This window comes from Medicago truncatula, chromosome 5 (assembly GCF_003473485.1).
Source record: "Medicago truncatula cultivar Jemalong A17 chromosome 5, MtrunA17r5.0-ANR, whole genome shotgun sequence".
NCBI lineage: Eukaryota > Viridiplantae > Streptophyta > Magnoliopsida > Fabales > Fabaceae > Medicago > Medicago truncatula.
The window spans coordinates 15,451,644-15,470,260 of NC_053046.1; the positions used below are offsets into that span (position 1 = coordinate 15,451,644).

General features: G+C 34.0%; 3 protein-coding genes across 3 annotated transcripts; 2 read left to right on the forward strand and 1 right to left on the reverse strand.

Moving 5' to 3' along the window:
• Window positions 1–5,538: 5,538 nt before the first annotated feature.
• LOC11414364 (uncharacterized) lies at window positions 5,539–7,038 on the forward strand. The gene is made up of 2 exons (XM_003613318.3): window positions 5,539–5,984; window positions 6,192–7,038. The coding sequence occupies exons 1-2, from the start codon at window positions 5,554–5,556 to the stop codon at window positions 7,021–7,023; spliced, it is 1,263 nt and encodes a 420-aa protein (XP_003613366.3). The 5' UTR covers window positions 5,539–5,553; the 3' UTR covers window positions 7,024–7,038.
• A 3,284-nt stretch (window positions 7,039–10,322) lies between these two features.
• On the forward strand, window positions 10,323–11,945 carry LOC11414365 (uncharacterized). The gene is made up of 2 exons (XM_003613319.4): window positions 10,323–10,687; window positions 10,989–11,945. Exons 1-2 carry the CDS (start codon window positions 10,383–10,385, stop codon window positions 11,824–11,826), a joined length of 1,143 nt encoding a protein of 380 aa, XP_003613367.1. The 5' UTR covers window positions 10,323–10,382; the 3' UTR covers window positions 11,827–11,945.
• A 1,421-nt stretch (window positions 11,946–13,366) lies between these two features.
• Window positions 13,367–18,261, reverse strand: LOC11414366 (chaperone protein dnaJ 16). The gene is made up of 11 exons (XM_003613320.4): window positions 17,853–18,261; window positions 16,239–16,362; window positions 15,970–16,052; window positions 15,711–15,822; window positions 15,526–15,630; window positions 15,023–15,073; window positions 14,772–14,861; window positions 14,576–14,684; window positions 14,333–14,481; window positions 14,193–14,246; window positions 13,367–14,076 (listed from the first exon to the last, which is right to left on the reverse strand). The coding sequence occupies exons 1-11, from the start codon at window positions 18,002–18,004 to the stop codon at window positions 13,861–13,863; spliced, it is 1,245 nt and encodes a 414-aa protein (XP_003613368.1). The 5' UTR covers window positions 18,005–18,261; the 3' UTR covers window positions 13,367–13,860.
• Between the last annotated feature and the right edge of the window lie 356 nt (window positions 18,262–18,617).

Consider the following 18,617-nt stretch of genomic DNA (forward strand, 5'->3'; position numbering starts at 1 on the left):
CTAAGAAAGGTCTTCCCAACAACAAAGGAAGCTTGTCATCTTCCTCCATATCAAGAATCACAAAATCAGCGGGGAAAAGTAAATCATTAACCTTCACTAACACATCCTCCAGTACTCCATAAGGATAAGAAATAGAGCGATCAGCTAGAGTAAGTGTCATCTTTGTAGGTTTAGGTTCCCCACATCCTAGCTTCTTCATCATGGCTAAGGGCATAAGATTGATACTAGCCCCCAAATCACACAAGGCATTTCCCACACTTACCTTTCCAATGGTGCAAGGTATGGTAAATGCACCTGGGTCTTTAAGCTTTGGAGGTAACTTCCTTTGGAGTATGGCACTACAATTTTCAGACAAAGCTATGTTTTCATCATCTCTAGGCTTCCTCCTTCCGGTCAAAAGATCTTTCATAAATTTTGCATAGGCAGGCATTTGATCAAGTGCTTCACTAAAAGGAATATTAACCTGCAATTGAGTGAACAGCTCCAAGAATTTCTTGAATTGGCCTGCCTCTTTCTCCTTTTTCCTTGACAAATGAGGATAGGGTAGTTTAACATAAGGAGGGACAACTTGTTTCTTCCCATTCTCTTGAAGAAGTTGACTTTTAGTCTTCCTTAGAATAGAGTCTTCATCAATCAGTCTCTCACTCTCACTATTTTTTTCTCCCTCTTTATTTTTTTTCCTTCTGTTCATTTTCAACTACTCCATCATTTTTTTCGACTACTTCTTGTTCATTCTCCTCCACCTCAACTTCGTTATTCTTTTTGGTCGCCTTAGGAGCTAGAGGTGTCAATACCTTTTTACTTCTCAATTCAATAACATTGCAACTCTCATTATTTTTCGGATTGTCCTGAGTGTTGCCTGAAAATCCTCCTTTGGTATGTTCAGCTAACTGCTTCGCCATCTGCCCAATTTGGGTCTCCATTAATTTCCTTGCTGCCTCATTATTTTTTCTTTCAGCTTCTTGACTTTTCATGATGTTTTCAAAGTTTGATTGAGTCATCTTCATGAAACTTGCCATTTGCTCTTCCAGTGCGGACGGCTTCCGTTGTTGTTGTTGTTGAGGATTAGGAAGCAAAGGATTCAAGGTGTTATTATTTGAGTAGCTCAAGTTAGGGTGCTTGTTAAGGCCTGAATTGTAGTATTGGTTTGACCTTTGATAGTTCCCCATATAGTTGGCTTCCTCACTAAGTCCTTCAGGTACACACTCACCATTGGCATGTCCCTCACCGCATAAGTCACACCTGATTGCCGCTACTTGTTGTTGTTTGTTGGCTAAAGTGTAACTATGAAATTCTTTGGTTAGAATCTCCAATTGTTTGTTCATAGCTGCTTGGTTAGCTAAGATTGCGGTTTCGTCACTCACCCCAAACACTCCTCTTTCTTTCTTTTTCACATCAGCACGGTATTCATTGCTAGCCATGTTCTCTATTAAGGCCTGGACTTCATGGTCGGTTTTACTCTTTAGACTACCTCCAGCTGAGGCATCTAAGAACATCCTAGTGTTGTGTGTTAATCCCTCAGTGAAGATTTGGAGGTACTGTTTCTCAGAGAACTCATGGTTAGGGCATCTCTTAAGAAGCAAATTAAATCGCTCCCAAGCATCATATAGTGACTCACTCTCCCCTTGCCTAAAATTTGAAATTTCCATTTTCTTATCCCAATATTTTGACATAGGAAAATATTTCTCTAGGAATTTAAGCTCCAACTCTTCCCAACTTTGAACGGTTCCATTGGGTATAGTTAGTAGCCAATCCTTTGCTCTACCGGTTAAGGTGAAAGGGAACAACCTAAGTTTCTTCTGGCTATCAGTCACTGTGGCTGGTGGTACACAAAACTCACATGTTTCAGCAAAGCGGCTCAAATGTTCATGCGGGTTCATGCTCTCTGACCCATCATATTGTTTGTCTCTCAACCCATTGAGAACAGTGGTCTTTATGTCAAACGCAACAGGGTTGGCGGGTTGAAAAGTGTGAGTCAGTTGCCCACGGTGAGTTGCTAACCCATAGTCTCCCAGTTTAGGCCTTGCTACAGGCTCTCCCATGATGATTGATTCGGGAGCAGCGATTGTTTCAGATTCAACAATTGTAGGACTTGGTATCTGTGCTCGTGCACTTGGTGGAACTGATTTTGAAAGCCTTAACAAACGGGCAGCTTTCCGATTAGCCTTCGCAGTTCTTTCAACTTCAGGATCGTATTGCAGGTCATCTGAACTTCGTCTACCTCGCATAAACAGCAAATTACCTTAGTAGCACTGCACGATACAAAATAAATAGTGAATACTAATTCAATAAAAAAATTCTGACATAAATTTAAAAATTGCAGAAATCCTAATCAATAACGCTATTGCCTTGTTGAAATGATTCAACAGTCCCCGGCAGCGGCGCCAAAAACTATATAGATATTTGGCAAGTGAACCAAATTCGATCGAAGTAATAAAAAATTCGTTTCCACGAGGACTGTATTTAACTTCTACTTAACAATTTCATTATTAAAAAGGATGTATAAATTTATATTGGTGCCCTAGGCAGTTGAGTTGATTTAGTAACATAAACTGATTAAAAACAATAAAGAATTGGTTTTTAAGAAAATTGAGAGAAGTATGGTTAAGTCCTTCGAATCCTCTAAAGCTCTCCTGTGGTAATTTGCACTCCTAAATACGATCAATGATTATTTAGTTTCACGACAGATTAACTTAGTAATTCTACCCAATCTCTTGACCTAGAATTCTCCCCGCAAGTGACAACCCCTTGATCTCTTAAGTGAATTCGAAACCAATGGAGGTATTAACGAACGTTAATCCCTATATCATAACCTAATAATGATCTATCTCTAGCTTGATTACTTAGGTTAAACCTATTACCTAATTCAGAGTTAAAAGCCAGGGTTAGTGGTCATTCAATTTCTATGATCAATATGCATATTCATAACGCTAGGGTTAATAGTCTATCATAAACGTACATAAGGCATTAAGCACAAAGTAATAAGAATAAAAACTAAACTTTCATTGATGTTCAAAGGAGTTCAACAAATTAGGGTTCCCATAGGGTTACATCAGATTCATCTCATGAATTAACCACAAAAGAATTAGTTACTCATAGCTAAAGTATAAGCTAACTAACATAAGAAAACGGATTCATACATGTGAAGGAAGATTGACTCTTAGTTTTGATGGTTCCCCACCAGATCTCCAAGTCTCTGCTCCAAAATATGCCTTTAGGTCTCAAAATTCGTGAACCCCCCTTCAGAAAACACCTCTTACTATTTATAGGCTAATAAAAATCGACCACCGAGCTCCGAAATCGGTGGTCGAAATCCCAAACTGCGTGGCACAATAGTGTAAAATCGGCGCCCGATTTATGCTTATCGGCGGCCGATTTTTGTCGAACTCAAAGTCTGTAACTTGGCAGCAAAATCGGTGGCCGATCTATATAATCGGTGGCCGATTTCCAATACTTCAAACTTCATTTTCTTTGTCTTTTGCGGCTTGCAGCTTCATGAATTCCAATAAAAAACCCCCTAAAATTACATGAAAAATGCATACTAAAAGAGTAATGACAGAATGTCATCAGACATCATTCTAATTCATTCTTGGTTTAAACCTCCTCTTGTCACTATTAAGTGTAATGTTGATTGTGCCTCTTTCAATAACAATTCCATTACGTGGTATGAAATGTGTTTTAGAGAATCAACGAGACAGTTATTATGAAACATGCCATCCATAGAATGAATGAGAGAAAAGTAACTAACTCATTGTATTGATGGAAATTGAATGTTACAAGCTATTTATACTACTTAACTATTAGGACTAATATGCCACTAGTTTATATTTCCAATAGTGCCCAGCAAGTTGGAAGGTGTTCACAGCACTTCCAACTTGAGATGAACAATACAAAAGTACATCAAACAAATGAAAATACAAGGAGAAATGCCAAAAATACATCAGTTGTCAACATAGTCATCAAGCGAATGCTTATCCAACAAAAAGAAACCACAACTTAAGGTTTACCCGCTTGGAGGAAGAAGCAACAAATCAATGTTTAACTATTGATGGTCGGATTTAGGCAAGTGTACCAAATCGTTTACCAAGTAATAAACTGTCAGTAGAGTATCGTATACATAGGGATTATCGTTCAAACTAGGCAATCCGCGTTACTTATTTGGAAACAATAAAATAAATAAAAGATAAGTATTTAGAGTTTTGCAATTTAATTTGTTTGCAACATAGCAAAATTTACCTATTTTGATTGCAAAATGTTAGCGGCAGTTAGGATTCCTCGAATCCCCTCTATTTAATTGTTAGAATTACGTAACAGTCAAGTTTCATTCATGCTTTTAATGTTTCCTATTTAAGTGATAAGTTCGTGGGGTTTTACTACCTAGCAGTTGTCGAGCTGCACCTACTGATCACACGGGTAGGTACGTGTGGGGGTCTTACTCTCTCAGAGATATAGGTTCATTCCCCTCAAGCAATCAGTTGCAACCATTATACCGGAGTGCATGTGAGTTTCAGTGTTTAGGATATAGAGATATACACTTACGCTCAAAGTTTTACATGTAAGTTCTTATTTTCTCAGATGTATTTGAAACAATGACGGATAATAGGGTTCCTAAATTCAAAGTATCCTAAAGGTTCCCCGCCTATTGAATCTTAGAGGACATAGCACACTCTCCCTCTCGGTAGTACAAACGGGCAGTCCTATCAGTGTCTATCTTACCAAGGTTTTAGGAGAATGAAGTTACTTGACTGATTTAAGTCGTGAAGTCACTTGTTTCCCTAATTAGATTAGTTACTTCCTGATTTAGGTAGGTTTGCACCAATATTAGATATGTCACCTTCCTAAATAGCATTATCTCAGGTTCCTGTTCTCCTAATTGCAAATTTTCCTAAATAGCGTTATCTCAAGACATAGTACACTTTTTGTTTTTCAATTTATGTTTTTCTTTGAGCATTTTAGTTTGGTCCCCCCCCCCCCCCCCCCCTCTTATAAATACTTTTATTTTATTAATAATATTTTCAAACAAAATGGTATGGGATAGGGTGGATTTGGGGTCCCAACCTGTTTGAGTTATCAATATTCCATTTGATGCCTACATTTGCTCTCTTTATTCAGGAAAAAGAAGAAAAAAAAGTAAAAGCGTATTTGAAATATTTGTTATTTTCATATCAAAATATTGATTGTGCATGTAACTTTACTAAAAAAAAATAGTGTATGTAACTTGATATATGTTTACCCTTTTTTTTAACGGTTGATATATATGTGTCTCTCTATCTCTAACTTTTTATCTTCTACTTTTCTGGTACAGTTCATCTTCTACAATTTACACATGTTTCCAAAATACATGCAAATTAAAACTAGAATGGACCAAGTCAAAATACGCAATGGAATTTTTGTTTTGAACCAATTGAATATTCTATGAAAACATTCCATTAGGAAAGAATGATGATATGTACGTACGTGTGCAACATATGTACAGAAGACGTCACCCATTATCATGAATTAGTCACTGCCTCACAAATGAGAATTATCCATATTAACGTTCAAAGTTCAAACATGGATAAGAAATATGAAGTATATAAAGGATACAGGTACATTCATAAACATATATTGATTAATCTTCAAGATCATAGTTTAATCTACAAATCAGAGAAAATGTATGCAACAAGACTTCTTTCCATGTACAAAATGAATCCTAGTGCACTTTCAGACCCACCACCATCAGGACCAAATTCAAGTTATCTTGTGATATTGGATGAAGAAGCTCAAACTTACTGCTGTTTTGGTTTGTGCAAGGACCATAGAATCAAGAATTTTCCTATCCCTCAGAACAAAGAGGTAACCATCAATTATACATCTTGTATAGAAAATATGATAACTAGAGAAATAAACACATACAGTGAAGAAGCCATGTTCATTCCAGTATTGAATCAACCGTTGTCTTCGAATCGCTACTATGTTATAAGAAGGGAGGGGAAATATCAAGGGTATGTATTTATTTAATTTTAATCATTTTCTCGTAATTTTTGTACAAGTTTTTCCCTGTCATCCCAACTGAGAGTATTGTAATATGAGACATAATTATATTTGTGTTGGTAATTATCTTTCATGATTAAAGAAAGAGAAAAGATAGATTCATAAAGTAATAATAGTGGTTCTTTCAAAATTAATTGTTAAATCTTAATTGATTTCAGCCAAGCTAGTACAAGTTCAAAGGAAGAGGACAAGACCACATGTTTATGTTGTAGTTTTGTCCGTGATGTTAAACCAAAAGCTTTGGAGCCCTTCAATGATTATCAACAGGTAGAAATAATCAAAAAAGGTAATGGATTTCGCGCAAAATCAGTTGCCTCTGATGGAATTCCTCCTGGGTTATTGAGGAAAAAAAGTTGGAAACTTAATGCTAGCACTCCCCGCAACTACCATTTCAGCGAAGCTTTAGGCTCAAATGATTCCTTGCGTTTCAAGCTACCAAATTTCAACTTTCCAATTTTCAATGATTGTTCTGAATCAGTGGTTGTTGGAAAGTGGTATTGTCCATTTATGTTTGTGAAGGAAGGAATGAATTTAAAGGAGCATATGAAGATGTCAACATTCTATGAGCTAACACTTGAGCAAAGATGGGAGAAGATTTTTTCAAAGGAAAATAGTGGAGAAGGTGATGTGCTTGTAGATGTTGTTATTCAAACAGAAATTGCTAAGGTTGAAGGAAAGGATGCTGTTTGGGATGAAAATAGATTGGTTGATGGAGTTTTGTGGTTTAAGAGTGTTGAAGAGAAAAGTGTTGGATTGAGTTTGGAAGTTGTTGAGGCAATGAAATGGGAACAAAGAAGGTTTGGATGGAATGCTGGGAATGAAAGACAAGTGAGAGTAACAAAAGTTGAGGAGTTTGATGGAGCAAATAAGTGGAAGAAATTTAGTAGTTATGTGTTGGTTGAAAGTTATTCTTTGAGGAGAATGGATTCAAAATTGGTGCTAACTTATGATTACCGACACTCGCATCAAATTAGGAGCAAATGGGAATGATAACTTTCTCAAAAAAAATTACTTTAGTAATTGGTTTACTTCATATTTATGTAATTAGAAAAATATGAGAAATTTTAAGTTGTTAATGAGTGGTCTGTGACACTGTTTAAGGCTTTTAAATAGTATATTTTTATGAAAATTAGTATATTCAATATATTAGAAATTGTAATATTTAACTTTTTAATAAATAATTTCTAAGTATATGATCTTTAAAGAGTGTCAAGGAAACGCTTGAAGACTAATAATTAGTTCATGTTATAATGTATATATTCTTAATCTTTGGTTTGCTTCTACACAGTTGATATGTGGCTATTTTGGTTCTTTTATTTTGTGTTTCTAAGAGGAGGTGCAAGTGCAACTTCTGTATATATGTTTTTCTATAAGCAAAAAAAAAGTTATATTTATAAAGGTATTTCAGCCCATTTTTATACTAATTAATTTCTAATTTTGATGGAAAATATCAAAGAAATTAACATCATCAAAGTGTAATCAGCCATGGTTTCATCTCTCAAATTCAAGCTTGTGTCCAAACAACTGGCTTAGCTTCCTATTTTTGTGGTATTAATGTTTAAGTGGCCATTTGTTTGTGACTAATTAAAGGATACTCGTGTAATGTTGATTTGTTGGGATTATCAATCAATAAACTGGTGTATTTCAAACAATACTCGTGTAATGTACTCCATATTGAAGTTGTTTCGAGTAACCCCAATTCAAAGATAGGACTCTTACATAGTAATCTACCTAAACTTACGAGTTACATATTTAATCGTTTAAAAAAAATACCCTTTTTTCTGTTTCAATCGATAAACAAAAGTGTTCACACGTCTTAGTTCAATCAAATTCCAAGGCACTATATATAAGAAATGAAATTCCGAGGCACAAAATTCCTTAAAATTTTTTTATTGAGGAACTGTTGTTTCGGAGGAAGAATGTCCTCGAAATAATGATTTGACAGCTGAACCACATACTGACGTATCTGCAAAGGTTGACACAAAAGTGAATAGTATTTTCGTGAAACTTTGAATTCGGAAGTATTTTATTTAAAAATATTTAAAATGTATCAAAATTTTGAATTTCAAATTTCAAAAAAGCGCCAGTTACAAACTTGATATGTGATTTGGGATCCGTTTGGATTGTTATAACAAAGTTTTGGATTCGTTTGGATTTTTTGAAAGGAACATTTTGAATTTCTCTTTGATTTTAAGATTAATAATCTATAGATTAATGACTTATTTGATCCATTGGTCCCCTAAATAATTTCAAATTTTTTTTTATCCCATAATTAATAAAATTCACTATTTAGTCCCTCATTTTTCCTCCGTTTGCCAAATAAATCCTGCCTGTTAAGTTTAACCCTAAATGATGTCTCTGGTGGACCAACCTTAAGAATGATCCACCATAAATCCTATTAATTAATTATTTTAATTTAAACCATTTGATTTTTTTTAAAAGAGAACCATTGGATTAAGCATGCCTAATTTTTTTCTTTTCTTAATCTTCTATATATATTTTCATCTTCATCAATCATATTCATACATTCATACAAACAAACCCAGAAAAATATTTAATCTCTTTATTCTTCCGCCATGCAGAAATGTGAAAAATGTTTTATGTATATATTGAACCTGTATAAGCAGGATGGGAGTATTAAGGACTCCCTCTGGAACCGCTGCATCGGTAAAGCAGTTCTTGAAAGCATGGAAATGGTGCTTTAAGCTGCCCAAATTGTTCAAGTGTTACATAGCATCAGCCTCAATGAACATCACACCCTCTTTGTTACAATCTACCATGAGTTTACCACCAGAATCAGCAAGTGGGTAGTAAAACACAAGTGCTTGTGCAATTGCGTTTCTTATGACTTCAACTGGGTCTTTCCATGCCATTGATGTCTTGTTCATCTATTGGTGATAGTAGCTTTGTTTCAATGATGTTATGTTGTAGATGAACAATTGTCAATGATGTTATATTGGACATGACCACATGTTTATGTTGTAGTTTTGTCAATGATGTTAAACCAAAAGCTTTAGAGCCCTTCAATGATTATCAACAGGTAGAAATAATCAAAAAAGGTTATGGTTTTCGTGCAAAATCAGTTGCCTCAGATGGAATTCCTCCTGGGTTATTGAGGAAAAAAAGGTGGAAACTTAAGGCTAGCACTCCCCGCAACCACCATTTAAGCGAAGCTTTAGGCTCAAATGATTCCTTGCGTTTGAAGCTACCAAATTTCAACTTTCCAATTTTCAATGATTGTTCTGAAAGTGGTATTGTCCATTTATGTTTGTGATGGAAAGAGTGAATTTAAAGGAGCAAATGAAGATGTCAGTGTTCTATGAGAGCAAAGATGGGAGAAGAATTTTTCAAAGGAAAATAGTGGAGAAGGTGATGTGCTTGTATATACATTATTAATTGAATGAATCTAAAATGTTGATTTTTGTTTATAATAGTGACCGGAGGGTGTATAGATAATAGAATACTCTCAAATACCCACCAGCTCCGGTTCACCCACACCCTCCAAAGCAAATGCTTAATTACATCTCAAAACACTTTAACACAAGAGTACAAGAGAAAAGAAAGAAAGAAAAAAGTAAGATACGAGCTAAATGTATTTTTGACGGGTGTATCTTGTAACAAAGAAATTAATGCTTATATAGAGGTATTGCTCTTCTTCTCTAGCACTTCAAGAAACAACATTGTGGCCTACAATACTTGTCATGCAAGAAAGGAAACAAGTGAATGAACCACCTTACTTGTCTTAGCACTTCAAAAAACAATCTTGCTTATCTTGCATTACATCTTTACTATTCCAAACAATGTAATACGTCTTCAACATGTATATTTTCAACCAACCACGGATACCAAATATATGCATATCAACGCAAGAATTCTATGAATTTTCTCTTATTACTTTACGCTTGGCTTCTAAAGAAAGGACCAAGTCAATTGATAATGGCGTACTATTCTTTACAATGATGTGTCAAATAATAGATTTACATTGTATATAATATGTAGATGAACAAATTGTCAATATAGTCGGTTTATTGTGAACCTAGTATTTGTCACTACCTGGCATATGACATCAATTAAAACGAAAAATTACCATATTCTATACAAAAATTAGCATACATATCCAATTAATTGATTTTGATATATCATGAACCTTTGTATTTGTGAAATGACAGAAAATCTATTAAATTGGTAGCATTCAATAACTTCTTGTAAATATTCAACTATTGAATTAAAAAGGCTTATAAAATAATCATGTCCATAAAACTTCATCCAAATATGTAGTATATATAAACAATGGTAATCAAGGAATTACAACAGAAAGATCATACATAGTCTAATAATCACTAGTGATAATGTATGCAGCAAGACTTCTTTCCATGTATAAAAGGAACCCTAGTGCTCTTTCAGATCAACCACCATCAGGTCCAAATTCCGGTTATCTTGTAATATTGGATGAAGAAGCTCAAACTTACTCTTTCTTTGGATTGTGGAAGGATATTGGTATAGGAAATCTTCCTTTCCCTCAGAACAAACATTTAACCATCAGTGATTTTGAAGGTAGATATACAAGAGAAAATGTCATGTTTCTTCCGGTATTGAATCAACCATTGTCTTCGAACCGTTATTATGTCATACGAAGGAAGGGGAAGAATCAAGGGTATGTAATCACTTTTGTATATCGATCAAATGATATTATTAATTTTGTGTAGGTAGCTCGGCTGGTGAATTAAAAAACAACGAAGAAGTTTTAAATAGAGCGTTCAAGGTTCAAACCTTAGGATCGAACATTAGAACTACCTTATTGATTATTTACTATTATGTATACATTTTTTTCAAACTTTTTTGTGTGCTTAAATATTTTCATATTCTCATGTAAAAGACATATTTTTCACGTTCTTGACAACTTAACATGTAATAGATTACTTCAAATTTAATTCTGAAATTTGAATTGATTCCAGCCAAGCAAACTTGAATTCAAAGGAAGAGGACATTAGCACTGATGTGTGCTGCTATTTTAGCCATGATATTAAAACATGTCCCTTGGAGCCCTTCAATCATTATCAACAAATTGAAATAAACAAGAAACGTTTTGGTTTTCATGCCGTGTCGGTTGCCTCGGATGGAATTCCTTGTGGTTTATTAAGGGAAAAAGTGTGGACAATTTTCGGTACCACTCCTACAAATTACCATTTGAGTGAAGCCTTGGCTTCAAATGATTCCTTGCGTTCTAAGCTACCGGATTTCAACTTTCCATTGTCCAATGATCGTTCTGAATCAGTGGTTGTTGGAAAATGGTATTGTCCTTTTATGTTTGTAAAGGAAGGAATGACATTAAAGGAACAAATGGAAATATCATTGTTCTATGAGTTGACGCTCGAGCAAAGATGGGAGAAGATAGTTTCAAAAGAAAATGAAAACGGTGAAAAGAATGATGTGTTAGTAGATGTTGCTATTCAAACAGAAGTTGCTAAGGTTGAAAGAAAGGATGCTATTTGGGATGAAAATAGATTGGTTGATGGAGTGTTATGGTTTAAGAGTGTTGAAGAGAAAAGTGTTGGATTGAGTTTGGAAGTTGTTGAAGGAATGAAATGGGAACAAGAAAGGTTTGGATGGAATGCTGGGAATGGAAGACAAGTGAGAGTAACAAAAGTTGAAGAGTTTGATGGAACAAACAAATGGAAGAAATTTAGTTGTTATGTGTTGGTTGAAAGTTTTGTATTAAAGAGAATGGATAGAAGATTGGTGTTAACTTATGATTTTAGACACTCACATCAAATTAAGAGTAAATGGGATTGATTATTTTCTCAAGAATTTTACTTCATTATTAGGTTTTCTTCTGTATTGGTGGACTTTTAACAGTATATTTGGGTTTTTTTTACAGTGTATTTAGTTCTTGTTATTCCATGTGTTGTAGTATGACTCAAAATTTGATGGATGGAGAATATTGTTGCTAAAAATATAAAAGATTTGTTTCAAATATATATTGTGCTGAAGATATATTTATGGACAATAAATATATTTTTGTATCGTATGAAGAACGATTTGATGCAAATATATTTTGAAAGGGAATATGACATTTTTGATGCAAATATTCTTTCACTGAAGGAGAAAAAAAAAACGTATCTTCAGCGTGGTATTTGTTCCAAATTTATGAGTTATACTTTTACTATAAATATAGACCTTGTATCAGGCTAAACTTTGAGAGAGAGAGAGATAGAGGGGACTGAAACAAGGGTTTAGAAAAGCAACAACAAAACTAGGGTTTGTATAGAGTTTATCTCTTAGGAGCAAACACTAGGGTTTGTGGGTTGATTCACCTTGGGAAACACTATTAGGATTGGAGTCTCTTGATTACGGGAAGAGATTGGGACTTTGGGTAGAATTAGGCGGGAGACTTATTCTTGTAACCCATTGATTTCTCTTTGTAACGAAACTCATCATATAGTGGATTGGAGGGCTGCTCTCTCCCCCAGACTAGGTCAGATTGGACCGAACTGGGTCAACAAATTTCTTTGTGTTCTTCTTCTTCTTTGTGTTCTTCTCGCCATTATTTTCTACTTTTAGCTTGTATTTATAACTTTCATACACTTTGTTTTAGTTGCTTGATTATCCCTTACTTCACGCATCAAGTTGTTATTGGTGTGATTTTTTCATCGAATTCACAACACCATGCTTATGTGATTATGTATGGTCAAACTCTATATTATTAAAATCCACTCCTCTGTATTTTTGTAAGTTAATACCATTTGATGACATTATACGAACAAGCCTATGCATATATCAGTTTTGCTAATATAAATGAGGGGATGGTGTTATGTACTATTGGTTATTAAATCTAAAATTTTATATTCTTCAAAAACTCGAGGGCTATAGAATTTTATGTAACTTTTGTGTTTACCAATTCATTATGATAATTTTTTCAATCCACACCCCAAAATCACGATGGATTACAAGAAATGATATTTAAACAACTAAAATATGATAATTTGAGACACGGTAGAAAAATACACCTAAAGTGTTTGATTAAAGAGAAAAAAAATATTAAATTAACTATCATATAAAAATAGTGTAATACAATAAGATGGTATTATTATTTAGCAAAATTTGACAAAACAACTTTTCTGCTGTCAAAATAACTATTCTCAACATACTAAATGTGTATTATGATGATATGGACATAGTAATAGGACTAAAGTTTCATATTTGTGTAACTTTCCTCCCCGTGTAGGTGTTAAAATAGTACAATACCTACCAAGAGAGATCAAGTGTGTGTGTGTGTGTATATATATATATATATATATATATATATATATATATTACAAGACTGCAAGGGATATATTTAATCCAACCCCAACATTTAATATCATTATTTAGTAGTATTTGAACAATAAATTACGAGACCCTACCTTCCAATGCTTTTGACAATACTTCTAAACAAAATTACAACCCACTTAGAGAATTTATCATTCTTCATCAATAAATCAAACAATTTACAGGTACAAAAGCTGAAGATGATAGCTACTTAGTTAGAAACAATAAAGGGAAAGAGAGGAAAGGGATTATACAAAAACAATGAGAGCTGTGAGTTGTTGCCATCCTTGAATGACCAGCATAAATAAAACCTTCCAACTACATTTGGTTGTTTTGTTGCTTTGTGCCAAAGCCTTCCTCTTAGCTTGTTGTACAAGAGCTAAATAATCGAGAGTGTGTTGATCAACTGTTTATAGAGTTTGATCGTGGCATTCACAGTTGACAAGCAACTATAAAATAATGTTACTTAATAGTACATGAGTGACAACCGAAGAACTTCGTAATTCTCCAATTCTCGCCTTAGCAAGCCTTTCTCTTATCAACTCTTAAGTGAAGGTTATACCATTTCTTCTTCCTCGGTCGTTCTCTTGTATTCCTCTTTTCTCTTGTTTCGCCATCTTCTTTTGATTCCTTCAGAGATGTTTTACTTCTGCTTTTGCTGCTATTGCTCCGCTTTAAAGGAACAACCGTGTATGAGGCATGTATTTCATTTCTTTGTTTCAATAGCTCGTCAATCTGCAAATAGAATCAATAAATAGTTCAACATTAGTTGCTTCCATATGATGAGTTTTTATTAAAGGGGATGCGAAAAAAAAGAAAAAAAAAAAAACTATTGGAGTAGAAAAACTCACAGTTTGCATTTCATGTGCATATCTGCTTGTCATCTCGGTAAATTGTGCTAGAACCTACAAAAAAAAACTCCAGCATGAGATTCAATGAAATGATAAGATTAGATACATATGGAATACAATGCTAGTTTCAAAGTCCATACCTCTCGATATTCTGATTCAAACTTTGATATTTCGGCTCTTTTCGACAAAATTTGAGTTTCTACATTTCTTAAATTTTCTTTTTCTTCGCTAAAGGGTGCAGCACACAGGACTTCTATTGTATAGTTTGCACTTTTAAAAAAGTTGTCACCTAGAGAGAATTTAATGTAACAGTCAATTCCTATAGAGAATAATTACAGTCAAGAAACATAACAAGCATCACTGGGCATAAAAGTATGTGTTACCATAAACTGCAAATATATGGGTACCAGCCTTCAACTCAGTTAATTCACAGGGCTGGAACCCATCAAGCTTTTTGAAAAACGATGTATCTGGATCTTTAGAAGCAGCTATCTGTAGAAAAATAATTGAACCATATTTAAAATTTGATATGATGGACAAATTTGAAGTGAGAAACATCCATTTGTGGTAGCAACTCACGGTGTTCATTGTTTGATCTAGTCGATAAACAGGAAAACCAAGAAAATACATTCCAGCAGAGGTAACCTTCCCATTTTTTGTGCTGTCTTCCTACATAAGTAATTATTAATGTCAGGGAATGTTTAGAAGTAAGAAGATACAAAAGTAATGTATGCATTAATTAAATAAATACAAGAGAGGGACTAACATTCAATACTTAGGAGAAGAAAAAACACATTATGTTCACACAAACAGAAGAAAATGTTGTATACCTGGAGAGCAAGACTTAAGCCACCATTTTCCTCCTGGTCGAAATATAATAACTGTGGAAAGATAATTATTCAACACCGTTAAAAAATATCATTTATAAATCTAAAATATTAATGATTGCTGGACATAGTCTTCCTAATTGTTCAAAATTTCAAACAAATCCAGGACATATTAAATTGTTCAAATACGGGGGAGTTATTATCACAAAATAGGGAGCTCACATGAAGGATTTATCAGCAAGCATATAATATACAGCATGGAATGAAAAATATTACCCTCTGCTGATCTCTAACAAAGTAGATCAATAACATGAGGGATACTCCGGTAATTCATATTACTTTAAAATTGGAATTCAGTGAGATCATATATTTTAAAAACAATTGCAAAAAAGCCATTCTTCATAAAGCAAGAACAAAATAATGTGCACATTTCTTGAGATCAGCAGGTTGAGCATAACTAGCATGCAATTTTTATTGATATCAAGGGCAGAAAATTAAATTTGAACCTTGAATTTGCTTTTGTCTGATGATTGCACTCGACAAACAAATCCAGCTCTTGCTTCCTCTTCTGTTATTGTAACTGAATAGAAATGTGCACATTGCTTCTCAACCTGTGAGATGAAAGCACCAAAGCATAAATAAAAAATATAATGACTGTAAAGAGATCAATCAATCCGAAAAAAGTACTAACCCTTTTAGATACGAATTGTCCCAATGGAAGTGGACGAATTGTAACTGAACCATTGAGTGCCTCTTCCAAAATAGTCGCAGATACAGTTGTCTTAATTGGTACACCAAGTTTGCTGTCATGTGTGGAGAAAGTTTATGATACAAGGGGTGGAAAACCAAAGCAGGGATGAATTACAAAGAAAATAAATTATCTACTAAGTTGTCAACAAAAAAAAGGGTGAAGGTGTAAATGGGAAGAGAAGCAAATTAAGCTTTCTTACCTAAAAAGTGCAGCAAACATTGTGTTGACAGCACCCAAACTTGAAAGATCCAATTCTAACTCTTGGCTATCTGATTCTACGGCCTACAGGCAAGCATGAAATATTTCACCACTAGTGATCCAATTGAATAGGTTCAAGAACATGTTGCTTTTTTTTAAAACGTAAAACATTGCGATTTGGAATCTTCAAAAAGCAATAAAAAAACATAAACCTGGAGGATTGATGACCCTCCAAAAGTCTTAACGGGTCAAAACATTAACTTATATTACCTCAAAGCCAGATGAGTCATACTGGCGCCGTTTGTCAGGATCCGACAAGAGATTATAAGAAAAGGTAGCCTCTTTGAACAAATCAGCTGCTTTGGGATCATTAGCATTCTTGTCAGGATGAAACCTGGAACAGAACATACTTAGCTGATTAACAAAATAACCAACCCTGTTCAGATCAAAAGGTGAAAGGAAGAACAGTAAAGTAGAGTAACCCAGGTGCACCAGGAATGGAATTGTATGAACTTATATAGTAAAACTCCAATAAGTAATTAATGTTTATTGTATACTTATTTAGTTGTATATTCATTAAAACTCCATTAAGTCAACATGATACCCTTCTTATTTTACATTCACAGCCTCTTCTACTTTCTTTCTCCAGATTAATTTGACATGCATGGTGTATCATCTTACTTTGTGATTCTAGAACCCAAAAAAGACCTTTAATTGATCTTCTTCCAAAAATACACAAGAATTTTATATTCAAAGACCACCAGATCAGACAGATATCATTCAATACTAAGTAGCATTAACCTTATCAAATTTCGATGCACTATAATATCAAGCATTTAAAACTTCAGTCCACGCCTAGCTACAATACAGTAGTTTGCAAGCTTGCTTTCATGAATAGTAAGTCTGTATTAAAAGAGAGAGAAAATTGGAATCCATCTAGCTTGCCAAATCCCAGATTAATTCTGGCTCTAGAATTTCAGAAAACCTACCAACTGATAATAAAGTGGAGAAAATCATAGAAATGGAAGAAAGCCCTCACAAATCATAAATTCCTCTAGAATAAATGAATGAAGGAAAAGATCTGCAAGGGATCATGCATCTCTGTGTTGAAATACTAGTCTTAACCTTTTTAGCACTGGCCGAAACTTCATAATGAAGGTGTGGCTTATGTCTGACACCATATGGCTGCATCAGGTCTTGTTTGGACAGCTAATTTGAACTTATCTACTAACATAAGTTTTGTAAGTGTTTGGAAAAAATTATAAAAACAGCTTATCAAATAGGTACTAACATTGTTCATTAGCTATTTTGAGCTTATTTTCAAAAGCTCTATGAAATAGCTTATGAAAACAACTAATAGCTTATAAGAAAATAGTTAACTTTATTTAATCTTTGATTCTTTTCCAATAGAAATAGCTTATAAATAAGCGCTAATCAAGCTAAAAGCAGCAAATAAGCTATTTATCCAAACAGGGCCTATATATCCCTCTCTGGGAAAAACTACAACCAAATACACTCATGTAATGTTATAGCATGATCATCCCTTAAAAAGGAAGAACAAAAACAACTTTCAATCACACAAATATTCTCAAAAACAAAACTAAAACTACACACTATCTTCATTATTCTTCATACATTAAAAACCAATATCAAAATCAAAACCAACATTAATTTCCTAATTACTACCATGTCTATTCCACTTCCACCGACAAAAATCAACATTAACCATAACAAACTTATTCAAAATCAAATCTTTATAAACAATACATTAATTAACAACAAAACCCATTATAAAAACCCTAAAAAAAAGTCAATTAACCCCTCAAAAACCAAAAACCCAATTCAAATTTCAAAATTTCAAAAACAAAAATCAAAGAAACATACTTAAGAGCCAATTTCCGATAAGCAGATTTAATTTCTTGATCGGTAGAGTTCCTGGAAACGCCAAGGACTTCATACGGGTCTCGCCGGAGCTGTTTCTCGCCGTCGGCGTCGGCGGTGTCTTTCTTCTCCGACTTCGACCGTCGTCCCGGCATCGTGAAACGACGTCGTAATCAAAAAACCCTAAAAATCGTCTTCAAGAATCAGAATGAAAACAGAAACTTTTCTTCGGAACGTTGAAAAAGCGTTGAGAAATTGTGAAGGTGAGATCGAGAAACTCTACACCATGGTGGACCCTTGGTACAAGCTGGAGTTTAGCTACGAAAATGAAGAGAGAGAAAGAAGAGAACGAACGATACGATAAAAGAGAGAGGAAAATTGAAATTTGAATTTATTTATTTATTTATTTATATATTTGATTCTTTTTTTGGTTTTCGAATGTTAGTTTGAAAACCAAGTGTGGTGCGTAGTGCGCATAGGGAGGTTGGAGATTCGGTTTCAACTGACAGTGTACTTCTATTTCAGATTATAACAGTATTAATAAATTACTTTTTATTGCTCAAAAAAATAAATTACTTTTTAATTAGGGGATATTAATTGATTATTGCAACCATAAGACCATCCACAATGGTGAGCTCTTAACCATTTATTGTGGGAAAAATATTTGGGGGTTTCTTAAAACTCGGGGTCTCACTTAAGACCTTCATTTTTAAATGGATCCCACACAACTTTTTAATAAAATAATCATTGTTTAGTTACTTCTGTTAA

What these genes read in the sequence shown, in the direction of transcription:
- LOC11414364 (XM_003613318.3), top strand. Translation starts at nt 5,554, where the DNA reads ATGGATAAGAAATATGAAGTATATAAAGGATACAGGTACATTCATAAA. An exon ending in AGGGAGGGGAAATATCAAGG is followed by an intron (nt 5,985 to 6,191) that starts GTATGTATTTAT and finishes AATTGATTTCAG; the next exon opens with CCAAGCTAGTACAAGTTCAA.
- LOC11414365 (XM_003613319.4), top strand. Translation starts at nt 10,383, where the DNA reads ATGTATGCAGCAAGACTTCTTTCCATGTATAAAAGGAACCCTAGTGCT. An exon ending in AGGAAGGGGAAGAATCAAGG is followed by an intron (nt 10,688 to 10,988) that starts GTATGTAATCAC and finishes AATTGATTCCAG; the next exon opens with CCAAGCAAACTTGAATTCAA.
- LOC11414366 (XM_003613320.4), bottom strand. Translation starts at nt 18,004, where the DNA reads ATGCCGGGACGACGGTCGAAGTCGGAGAAGAAAGACACCGCCGACGCC. An exon ending in TATCGGAAATTGGCTCTTAA is followed by an intron (nt 16,363 to 17,852) that starts GTATGTTTCTTT and finishes GTTCTGTTCCAG; the next exon opens with GTTTCATCCTGACAAGAATG. An exon ending in GACAATTCGTATCTAAAAGG is followed by an intron (nt 15,631 to 15,710) that starts GTTAGTACTTTT and finishes TTCATCTCACAG; the next exon opens with GTTGAGAAGCAATGTGCACA.